The 12,679-nt window shown below is 47.1% G+C and overlaps 1 protein-coding gene across 1 annotated transcript in view; it reads right to left on the bottom strand.

Moving 5' to 3' along the window:
• The window catches only part of GUCY2C (guanylate cyclase 2C), a 686,038-nt gene that overhangs the window by 5,633 nt on the left and 667,726 nt on the right, over nt 1-12,679 (bottom strand). The window contains 3 exon segments of the mRNA XM_075320892.1: nt 611-647; nt 650-679; nt 10,402-10,405. Coding sequence (XP_075177007.1) covers nt 611-647; nt 650-679; nt 10,402-10,405 — 71 coding nt within the window.

Genomic DNA, 12,679 nt, shown 5'->3' on the forward strand with positions numbered 1-12,679 from the left:
TAGTATGAGCAGCCCAGAAGCAGTGTACAGCCATGCTAGAGACTAAGTATAACCCCCGCTGCTTTCCCCTTTTTTCTTCATTTTTCCTATATTGCTTTTAATTATTTGAGTTGCTGGACCTGGATCATTACCCGGAGTTCCCTGAGCGCTTCAGGCCCGAGGTTGGTGCTTGGGTACTTTTGAACCTGTGCAGATCTGATCTTTTACAGTCCAGGTTCGCCAATCACTACTCGTGTGTCCTCTGTTAGAAATTGCCAATGTACATCTCAACTGGTGCAAATCACTGGGGGGCAAAGTGATTTGCAGTCTGAAAATGGACATGCACAAACTACATCTACTCCAACAATCAGTTTGCCGGTGTCCCCATACACATTACATGACAATATCCGTGAGTGCGGCTCACAGTGTAATGGGTACAGCAGGCTTTAGGCTACCTCAGACCAAGATGGCAAATGGAGCAAGAAAGGCTGAAATAGGATTAAATAAAGGATTTGTGCACATGTAATACATTACAGACTGCGCACAGCAACATGTTTCTAAGGGAAATAACCCTTTTACTTTTCATTCTAGCTGTGTAAAAAAAAAAGACATTTCAGAGATTAACTTACACAGTGGATGTATAGGAAGGTTGTACTGCTGGTCTTTTCTCCTGTAAGCCAATATGTTGTTTCTGTACCCTCTTCCCTAATACAGATGAAAAAATATTCTGATGATAATGAAAATTTTACAATAAATTCCTCACAGTTTTTGTGATTTTGTCATTTACTGTGTTATATCATGTGCCTTTATTGTTACGTATGTTGTTAATGTGGTAGGAATATATATGTATTCTTTAAAACCTCTACTTGTCTCTTTCTGGCCGCCCGATGCTCACAGTCCGATCCTTTTTTGGTCATTGGGTGCATGGCCTCTAGTCTCTTCACTATAAGTCAGGACTTATGATCACAAATCACAACCTTGTGATGAGCAGTGAGTGACCTTCGGGGCTTGGATGCAGGCAAAAATCTTGATGTTGGTGTGCAACGACGGAAAGAAGGGGGGCCGCAGAGATGGGTATTATTATTATTTTTTTTTTATTTTATTTCAACCAGTAATCAACCTCTTGTCTACCCTTTTCACTATAGGTCTGGACGTCTAGTCGCTTCTATTCTGGAGGTTGCTGTGTGTCATAAGTTGAAATGACAGTATTACCTTATGATGTGCAGAAAGCTCCAGCCTTAATGTGGCTGTGAACCTAGGCTAAAGTGAAGAGGCCAAAGATGCGGCACACATGACAGTGGAAAGATGAGGAGTGGACAACGGGCAGAGAGGTCAGCAGTAAGGTGACTATGTTTTTTGTCTGTTTATTTTGTTTAACACCCAATGTTCATAACTAAGGGTCATAAGTAATTTGAAAGTCAAGGACTCCCTGCACCTATGTTTACCCATTAAATTGTGCAGCTTTTGTGGGTGTGGCGCTGGATCCAACTGTCTGCAGCAGCATGAGAACTTTGATGTAAAGCGCAATTGAAATACTGTAATACTGTTCAATACAGTCAGAGACCTAAGAACCCCAAAATGCATTTGCATGTATTCAGGACAGCAATTGCAACATGACAAGTTCTCTAACTACTATTGTACATATTACTGTACCTAGTTGCTATACTGCAATGTATGGAGTATCTTGATATTCCATTATATGCACTGACAAGCAAAAGGGTTACATTGTTTAAAACCTTTGACTTTTGGGCTCTATATCTCTCAATCCACTACAGCTTTGAGCGTGATACAACACTCATTTTATAGGCAATCATGTTGGCTATCTCATACATAAATTTGACTTGCAACTATTTAGCATATGATTAGTTATGTAGATTCTTGTCATGTCACTGCATTGTTAAGGGTGCTTTACATGCTGCGACATCGCTAGCGATCTCGTTAGCGATGTGACACGCCAGATCGCAGATGCGATCTGCCGAGATCGCACATGTGACCGGCGCTATAAAAACGACCTATGTGCGATCTCGGCAGATCGCATCTGCGATCTGGCATGTCACATCGCTGAGATCACTAGCGATGTCGCAGCATGTAAAGCACCCTTTACTGTTTTGTTCCAACTAATTCTAAATTTAAATTTTTATTATTTTGTTAATATTTTGTAAATTGCTCTTTGGCTTGCAACACTGCTTGAACCCATATGGACATATTCTCAATCAGATTCAAGCATGTCTTGACCAAAATCTAATCCCAGGTCTTTTCTACACGGTCCCAATATTGGTGCATACTGATCAACTCACTTGGGTATGTATACAGCTTTTTCTTCAACTCTATCTACAAGTGTTTGATTGGATGAGGCCTGGGAACTGTGGTGGTTAATCCAGAACCTCTACTTCATTGTCATTGAACCATTTCTTCTCCAATCTTGAAGTATGCTTTGGGTTGTTGTCTTGCAGAAATACTATGCTGTCCTTTTCATATAAATAGTATTCGAGTGTATGAAGTAACTCGTCTTGTAAGATACTCACATATAGCTCTGCATTAAGACCACATCGATCCTAGTCAAGTATCCAACACCTTTGGCTAAGAAGCACCCCCACCATCATCAAGCTTCCTACACCAAACTTGACAGTTCTTTCAATTTCTCTGTCTATTAGCCACTTTTTCCCTTGTTTCTTCTAGACCCATTTGCACCCATCAGAGCCAAGTCTATTGACTTTCGTCTCATTACTCCAAATAAACAGTTTACGATCTTCTACTTTCTACTTTTGGTACTTTTATGCACACTTGAGTCGACGCTTCTTAGGGTTATATTGAAGTTGAGGCTTCTTCACCTTTTTTCGAGTCACCATTCAAGACTTGTGTAATGTGTGTCACACAGTGCTTGCATATATGCCTGTGATCTAGCATATGAGCCACCTACACTGCCTTGTTTGTCACGCCAGAAGTGGTAGACCTTGTGATGAGCCAACTTGTTGACTGATATTTTGTCTAGAAACAAACCTCTTGGCTTTTAAATGAATGGACAGACTTTATTTGATATTTGTCCAACTGTGATGGCACTCGCATGAAGCAGTTTGGCAATTTTCTTGGCCGAGAGACCGCTATCGATGAGCTGGATGATGCTGTTTCTCGTTTCTCTTTTCTTGGGAAAGGGTTAAGGCCCTGTCACACACAGAGATAAATCTGCGGCAGATCTGTGGTTGCAGTGAAACTGTGGACAATCAGTGCCAGGTTTGTGGCTGTGTACAAATGGAACAATATGTCCATGATTTCACTGCAACCACAGATCTGACAAAGATTTATCTCTGTGTGTGACAGGGCCTTTAGGGTTTGGGAAATCTTCCTCATAGTTGCTCTACAAACCAAAACATTTACCTTTCGCTTGGGAATCAACCTAAAACTCTGAGCTATTAGGAAATGTTAAAACAGTTTTTATTTTGTAGTATGCTATAAGAAATGTTTTTTTTTTACCAATAGGAGCAAAACAGTAACAATACAGTGACATGACAAGAATCTGTATAACTCATCATATGCTAAATAGTTGCAAGTAAAATTTATGTATGAGATGACCTTTATTTTATAGGCAATCATCTTGGTTATCTCACACTCAAAGCTGTAGTGGATGGTGAGATATGGAGCCTGAAAATGAAAAGTTCAAAACATTGTTACCCTTTTGCTCATCACTGTAATTTAAGATAATCATGAAATGCTATGGCATAATTTCCATCTAATGAATGGGAAAGCATAATTTATACTGTTTTAATACTTAATGATTTCATAGTCAGATTACGCTACAATTTATCATTCAGTGCATTACCATACGTACTATTTAAAAGGTCACTGTTTCAAAAAACCTTAAATAAATTGACTGTGCACCCCTCCCCCATTAACCACAGGGGATTTTATCCTATATAGCAGGTTCCTACATGACCATACACATGGAGGTTTGTAACTCAGAGAGAGGCTTCAGTATAGTGTATGTTCCCAGTAACGAGATATGCCTTTAAGTGGCTACTGGACAGATATTTAAATGGCCATTTTTGTATGCTAAATATCTCATTTTTTCCTAGATTTCCTTAAGCAGCTATGCATATCTGTATTCTTACATTCATTGTTTGCATGCTTCTAGCATTTCAGAGTGCTACTGTCTTTTTTCGTTTTTTTCTTAAATAAATTAATAGTACAAGTGAATATTAAAAAAAACTTTGTAATATAGCATATCCTAGAAATATCCTTCTCTCTATACTTATGAACCCCCAAAACTCTCATTTATTCCCCCTCACCTTTCCAGCATCCATCCGAAAAATAGTTTAAATACATCTTTGTCAAACCATGATGGACAGCCAACTCACATAAACAACAGGTTACAGCTGATATCAAAGTTTACAGAGAGAAACAGCAAAGAGGAGCACTAAGCACAGTGAAAGAGGTAGATCATGCTGCAGCTCCTTATAAGTAATCACCTACACCTAAAGGAAGAGTGAAGAAAAGAACTTTTGCAATACACTGGAGATCAAATTTAGAGGACAACACACATTTTCCTAAATGTTAAGGTCATTGTGTAGTCCTATGTGATTATATCCTAACATGAGTAAACTAGTAGTATTTTAAGCTTATTTCATATACAGTATTGAATTTATTTTTAAGATAAATGAAAAAGAACACTGATAAAAATTAGAGAACACTTTCAGATACCTGCAAGCTACTGGTGCTAATCTGGCACCCGGTGCTGATTTCCTTTATTATCTGATAAACCCTATTTACCTGGCAGCCTAACTTTCCAGTTTGCACTGACTTAGCAAGAATTGTTTGCCGTTCCAAAGTGACTGAAACCCTCCTGGAGTAGGTTGTCCAGATGAAGGCCAAAGTGGTGACTTTATTAGCCATAGCAAGAGACGTGGGTCATTCCAAGTCCGTGATTTCGAGAATATTGCATCTTTATAACATCATGAACTCTTTCAAGTCCCCCAAGAAGGCTGGTAACTCTCAAAAGAGAAATGCAAGAGAAGACAGGATAATGCGAAGAATCTCCATGGGTAATCGTTTCAACACTGTAGCTGAAATTGCTCGTCGGTTCAGCACTGAATAGAGTAAGGATCTATCTCGTCATACAGTGTCACGACGTTTAAGAGCATTTAGACTGAAAGCGCACTCTGCAGGAACCAAACGTCTCATTAGGAGAAAGAATCAAAAAGGGTAGACACCTTTGCTGAGGAGCATGTTCTGTGTACAAAGGAGAAGTGGTCCACAGTTCATTTTAGTAATGAAATCAAGTTTAATTTATTTGGGTCTGATGGGAAACATTATGTTTGTCGACAAACTGGGGAAAGACTGAACCCAAACAGTGTTAAGGCGTCAGTGAAAGGGAGTGGAGTAAGTGTCATGGTTTGGGGAATATTTACTGGAGCAGGAGTTGGACCTCTCAGAGTGAATGCAAGTGTGTATCAGAACCTTCTTCAACATCGCATGGTTCTTTCTTTGCATTCATCACTCAATCAGCCAGCAATTTTCATGCAGGACAATGTCCCCTGTCCCAAATGGTCAAAGCGGTTCCTTGAAACAAAAAAACAGTGAAACAATGAAATGGCCAGCCCAGAGTCCTGATCTAAACCCAATAGAAAACCTCTGGAAAACCCTTGGTTACAAAGTTATGGCCAAGAAACCTTCAACAGTCAAAGAAGTGTGGAAGAGACTAGAAGAGTGGACCAAAATCACACCAGAGCAGTGGGAGAAACTAGTGATGTCATGTGGTGGTAGATGTGCTGAAGTCATTCAAAGCAAAGGCAGCCTGTACATTTCCTACTGATCGGTGACTGTTGTTATCTTCAGATAATGTACTTATAATCTTTCTCTGTGTTATAGTCATTGTTGTTCTCTAATTATAATCATCATGTTCTGGGCAAAATAAAGGTTTTATGTTGTTAAACTTTGGATCTTTTGTAAAACACTGTCCTAGTGGCATGGTGCACCCCTTACAAAAAAACCTTCAAACGTTGATCAATGTAGATTATATTATTTCTGAAAAAAGCAAGTGCTCATACGTTGTTCTCTAATTTTGATCTCCAGTGTATATCATACCAAGAAATATGCTTCTCGATCCACTAATGAGCCACTTACCCCCCCTCACCTGCTGAACTCATCAATCACTTTGACAATCAGCTGGAATCCATCCTAGTCAAAGCATGATAGACTGCAACTCCTATTAAAGTATGTGGGGAGAGACGACGAGAAGGAGGCAGGAGGAGTACTCTGTTCAGTGATCGGCAAATCATGCTGCAGCTTCTAGTATATGTTTTATCTCACTTGCTACACAGAGATAGGAGAAGAGGAATCCTTCTCTCTATGTGTTGTGTATGGAAGACATCATAGCAGCTAGTGTTACGAGGGGGACCTGGGGAAGCGTGCCAAGATGGTGTGAGGTAGCGTCGTCGGCTGCGCTGCAGAAGACACGGGATCCAGGCACCAAGGTTCACAGCACACGGTTTATTCCAAAGAAAAAGTCCACAATATTACATATGTGCCTTTCCGGCAGAGAACTCAGGGAGATGTGATCACCCTCACACCCGGCACACCTGCCCTTGTTCCTGAATCTATTTATCCCTCCCTTCAGCCTGTAGGGAAAACAGCATTAACCCTATAGTGGATTATCATGGAGTGAGCACAACCGGGGCGAGACATACCGGCCGTCATAGATAACCCCGGTCACAGTCTCACATACCCCCCCCTCAGTTCAAGCGTGCGGGGTTGAACTCCTGCCATCAAACATGGGCCGCGGGACAAGGCATCGGCGTTGCCCTGCAACCTACCGGCCCGGTGTTCAACCGTAAACCGGAAGTTCTGCAGAGAAAGGAACCACCGGGTAACCCGGGCATTCCGTTCCTTGGCGGACCTCATCCAGACCAGTGGCGAGTGATCCGTCACCAAGCGAAACTGCCGTCCCAGCAGGTAATAGCGTAGGGACTCCAAGGCCCACTTGATCGCCAGACACTCCTTCTCCACTACGCTATAATTCCGCTCGGGAGGGGTGAGCTTCCTACTTAAGAAGGTGACGGGGTGTTCCACCCCCTGAACCACCTGAGACAGCACTGCCCCCAGGCCGACCTCCGAGGCGTCAGTCTGTACTATGAACTCTTTCCGGAAATCAGGGTTTACAAGAACGGGCTGTCCGCACAGGACCTCCTTCAGGGCCCGGAAGGAGTCCTCGGCCTGCGGAGTCCAGCGCACCATGACGGACTTCTTGCCTTTGAGAAGGTCCGTCAAGGGGGCTGATAGTCCCGCAAAATCTTTTACAAACCTCCTGTAGTACCCCACGATACCCAGGAAGGCCCTAACCTGCTTCGTGGTCAGGGGTCTAGGCCACTTCTGGATCGCCTCCACTTTGTTAATTTGGGGCTTAATCACTCCTTGGCCTATTACGTAGCCCAAGTAGCGGGCTTCCGTGAGTCCCAACGCACATTTCTTGGGATTGGCTGTCAATCCGGCTGTTCGAAGCGCGTCCACCACCGCTTGTACCTGTTCCAAGTGGGTCTGCCAATCGGAGCTGTAAATAATGATGTCATCAAGGTACGCTGAAGCATACGCCTGGTGGGGTTCCAGCACTAAGTCCATCAACCTCTGGAACGTGGCTGGAGCGCCATGTAACCCAAAAGGCAAGACAACATAGTGGAAGAGACCCTCCGGCGTAACAAAAGCGGTTTTCTCCTTGGCGGACTCAGTTAGTGGCACCTGCCAGTACCCCTTGGTCAGGTCGAGCGTGGTAAAGTATCGCGCCTGTCCCAGCCTATCAATCAGCTCATCCACCCGGGGCATGGGGTAGAGATCAAACTTGGATATTTCGTTCAATCTCCTAAAGTCATTGCAGAACCTTAAGGAGCCATCGGGTTTTGGTATTAGGACAATCGGACTAGCCCATTCACTCCGGGATTTTTCGATGACCCCCAGGCGTAACATTGACTTTACTTCCTCTGATATGGCTTGTCGTCGAGCCTCCGGTACCCGGTATGACTTCAGGCGTACCTTCAGGTGGGGCTCGGTGACAATATCATGTCGTATCAGACTGGTCCTACCGGGCAGCTCGGAGAAGACATCGGGGTTCTGCTGAACCAACCGTCTGGCCTCTCGCCTCTGTGTCTTGGTGAGGGCTTCTCCAATCCTTACTTCCGGTTCGTCCCCTCCGGAGGTCGCTGGAGCCGGATGTGAACGACCCGAAGAGGAGGGAGGTGGGGAAAAAACAGCCATCAGGTTTTCCCGTTCCTGCCAAGGTTTTAATAGGTTGACATGGTATATTTGTTCAGGTTTCCGCCTACCGGGCTGCAATACTTTGTAGTTAACCACCCCGACTTTTTCCTTTATCTCGTAGGGGCCTTGCCACTGAGCCAGGAATTTACTCTCCGCCGTGGGAATCAATACCAACACCCGATCCCCGGGATTAAAGGTCCGCACGGCGGCTTGTCTATTGTAGCGGCCGCTTTGCGCGGCCTGAGCCTCCTGTAAATGCTCCTTCACAATTGGCATGACCGCGCTTATGCGGTTCTGCATACCCAAAATGTGTTCAATCACACTTTTATGGGGGGTGGGCTCCTGCTCCCAGGTTTCTTTTGCCAGGTCCAACAATCCCCGGGGATGTCGCCCGTATAACAATTCAAAAGGCGAAAACCCCGTGGATGCCTGTGGCACCTCTCGTATGGCAAACATCAAATAGGGAAGCATCATATCCCAGTCTTTCCCGTCTTTGGAAATCACCCTTTTGAGCATAGTTTTCAGGGTTTTATTGAATCGTTCCACTAAACCATCCGTCTGAGGATGATACACAGACGTACGCAACTGCTTGATCTGGAGTAGCCGGCATAGCTCTTTGGTCACTTTAGACATGAATGGGGTCCCCTGATCCGTAAGGATCTCCTTGGGCAACCCCACCCGGCAGAACACAGCAAACAACTCCCGAGCTATAAGCTTGGCTGCAGTATGTCTGAGAGGTATCGCCTCTGGATACCGGGTGGCATAGTCAACGATCACTAGGATATGCTGGTGCACTCGAGCAGACTTTACGAGGGGCCCCACCAGATCCATCCCTATCCGTTCAAAAGGGACTTCTATAATGGGTAACGGTACCAACGGACTGCGAAAGTGGGTCAGGGGTGCGGTAAGCTGACACTCCGGGCAGGTTTCGCAGAACCGTTTTACCTCCCCAAAGACCCCGGGCCAATAGAACCTTTGCAATATTCGCTCCTGCGTTTTCTTGACCCCTAGGTGACCACTCATCAGGTGTTTATGAGCCAAGTCGAGGACCCGCCGGCGATACGGCTGGGGCACCACCAACTGCTCTACCCCTACGCCCCGTATTTCATCTACCCGGTAGAGTAAATCCTGCTTAAGAGCGAAATGGGGGTATCTTACCTGGGCACCAGGCAGCTGTGCCACCCCGTCAACTACTGTCACCCGACTCCGGGCATGTATTAATGTAGGGTCCTGGAGTTGGGCTGTCCCAAACGTATCCGGGGACGCCTCCAACTCCGGGATGGGCTCGACCGTCTCAGCCTCTCCTGCCAATACCTCTAGGGGCGACCTATCAGGTTCACATCCTGTCCCTATCATGGGGACCCCTACGGCAGGCGTCCCGGATTCAGGATTGTAGGGCTCAGGTCCCGGACTGACCAATATCTGAGGGGACTTAGGAGGTCCCTTCCATAAAGTCCAAAAATAGGGCAGATCCCTTCCTAGGATCACATCATAGGGAAGAGTATTAATAAGTCCCACCTCATGTTGCACCTGACCGCAAGGTGCTGTGATGGTGACTATCCCCGTGGGATAGTCTCGGCGGTCCCCATGTATGCAAACCACCCCCACGGTATGTCCGGTGGCCTTTACTTTAGCCCTTAGGGTTGATCGCACAAGGGTCACTAAGCTTCCGGAATCCAACAAGCCTGTAACCGGACATCCATTCACCTGAATTTGGCACAAGTGGGGCTCAGTCTCTGGGTAGACCAGGTCAGCGGTACACACCACCTGAGCATACATTGAACCCCGCCGGGTAACCCCACAATCCATGGGCTCCGTGGTGAGTGGACACTGGGCTTCCATATGTCCCACCCGCTGGCACCGCCAACATCTAATAGGGAAGGACACCCCCTTGACGAGTTGTCGTTTAGGGTACATAGTTTTCCGGACCTCAGGGACGGAGGGTGCAGCTTCAGACGGGACGGTAGCGGACTCCCGCACCGGTGTCAGCGGTGGGTCCTTGGCCCTAGGCTTGGAGGGGCCGAACCGCCGGGCGGTACGCAAAGTCTCAGTGTCCCGTATCAAGTCCTGCGTAGCCACATGCCGCTCTACCAGGGACACTAATTGGTCCAGGGTACTCGGGTCACCCTGTCCGACCCACCGTTGAACGGTGACGGGTAAAGTGCGCACAAAACGATCCACTACTACCCTTTCCACCATTTGCGCCGGGCTCAGAGTGTCAGGCTGCAACCACTTTTTTACAAGATGTAACAAGTCATAGGCCTGGGAGCGTACGGGTTTGGCTTCCTCAAAGAACCACTGATTTACCCGCTGAGCCCGTACATAGGTATTCACCCCCAACCGAGCCAGTATTTCGGCTTTCAGGGTCACATAGTCAATGGCGTCCTCGGTACAGAGGTCCAGGTATGCTTTTTGGGGTTCCCCCGTCAGATAAGGTGACAATACCTCAGCCCACTGCGGGGTCGGCAGCTTTTCCCGCTCGGCCACCCGTTCAAACACCGCCAGGAACGCTTCCACATCATCACCCGGGGTCATCTTTTGCAACGCTTGTCTCACCGCTTTCCGGACGCTGCCGTCATCACCCGATCCCGGGGTTGTTGCTGCCGGTCCGGCACGGATCGACTTGGCCAGGAGAACCATCTGTTCTTGGTGCCTTTTTTCCTGCAATTGCAAGGCTTGCTGCTGACGTGCATTGGCCTGCTCCATCTGTTCTTGGTGCACTTGCAAGGATTGCTGCTGACGTGCATTGGCCTGATCCATCTGTTCTTGGAATTTTTTTTCCTGCATTTGCAAGGATTGGAGCAGGTGTGCATTGGTCTGTTGCTGCTGTGCATTAGCCTGAGCCAAATGCTTTAGTATGTCCTCCATGGCGTCGCCGGGTTTGGGCTGTAGTATAGCCGCTCGAATCCAGGACATGTGCTACTGGGTCACCAGGAATGGATGCTACACCTCACCGGCTGTCATGCCCGCATTCTCCACCATATGTGAGGTAGCGTCGTCGGCTGCGCTGCAGAAGACACGGGATCCAGGCACCAAGGTTCACAGCACACGGTTTATTCCAAAGAAAAAGTCCACAATATTACATATGTGCCTTTCCGGCAGAGAACTCAGGGAGATGTGATCACCCTCACACCCGGCACACCTGCCCTTGTTCCTGAATCTATTTATCCCTCCCTTCAGCCTGTAGGGAAAACAGCATTAACCCTATAGTGGATTATCATGGAGTGAGCACAACCGGGGCGAGACATACCGGCCGTCATAGATAACCCCGGTCACAGTCTCACAATGGGAAATGGACAGCTTCCGCCGGTCAAGGTCCACTGTGCGGTGTAAGGGACCGCTGCTATGGTCAGGAAAGAATGAGCGGGTTGCTACTAGTGATCGTCTGGAATGTCACAGACGATCTATGTACACCGGTCCGCCCTAACCCGTGAGGGTTGTATGGCTCGGGGCTCCTCGTTCGGTGTACTTGTTGCACGGGGACGCACAGAGGTGCCTACGCACGTGTGCTAGCGGGAGTCAAAGGAATATGGCACGAGGGTAGCACAGAGGTGCCCACGCACATGTGCTTCAGTTATAGGTGAGTCCGACAGAGACTCTAGGAGCTCACCTGGGACAGGAACACAGCCTGCTAAACAGAATACTGCCAGAGCAGCAAGGCAGGGGCAAGACCTGCAAACCAGGTGCTGCCTAAGCAGCAAGGGCAAAGCCCACAAAAGACAATGACGTCTGTACAGTGGCGTGGCGTGGCGTGGTGTGGCGTGGCGGCACGCTGGCAGACATCCAAACATAGAAGGACGGTCGCGCGCCGCCATGAAGGCAGGGGGAGTTTTTAAGGAGGCGTAGCTCCACCCAAGGGCGGGCGCGAGACGGACGTGACGCAATCAGGATTCGTGACGTCCTGGCCTGGCCAGTCAGGATTCAGCACATCACCAGCCTCGTCATCGGGCCGTGTGATATCAGTGAGCGAATCAGAAGACGTCACGTGGGGCACATGCTCATCTTCCTGCCTCTGGGTCATAAAGGCGGGATCCTCGGTTTCACAATGTGCAGAGATAAGGGAAGTCCTGCTGCTTCCCTGAGCATCCATCCTTTGCACACTGCGCAACCTCTCAGACTCTGTGATGCTGAGCAGGAGGGCACGTGACAGGCAAGGGATGGGAGACCACTTCATTCCTTGCAAAGGGAGAACCACTAGGTGTCACCCTTCTGCTGTGTCTGTGAGCACGCATCTCCTGCAGACCGCGCAGTCTCCTAGACCTTCAGCGCTGCTGAACAGAAGGGCTCGTGGCAGACAAGGAATGGGAGACTACCTCATTCCTTGCAACCGGAGAGCCACAAGATGTAACAAGCTAGTCTCCACCCACTAGCTCAAAGTCAACTGAAAATTAGGGAAAGAGGCTACAGAAAGGGAAAATTATTAAAAAAAATACAGGCTACAGGTTATATAATGGCCTAAAAT

Source organism: Anomaloglossus baeobatrachus, chromosome 8 (assembly GCF_048569485.1).
Source record: "Anomaloglossus baeobatrachus isolate aAnoBae1 chromosome 8, aAnoBae1.hap1, whole genome shotgun sequence".
NCBI lineage: Eukaryota > Metazoa > Chordata > Amphibia > Anura > Aromobatidae > Anomaloglossus > Anomaloglossus baeobatrachus.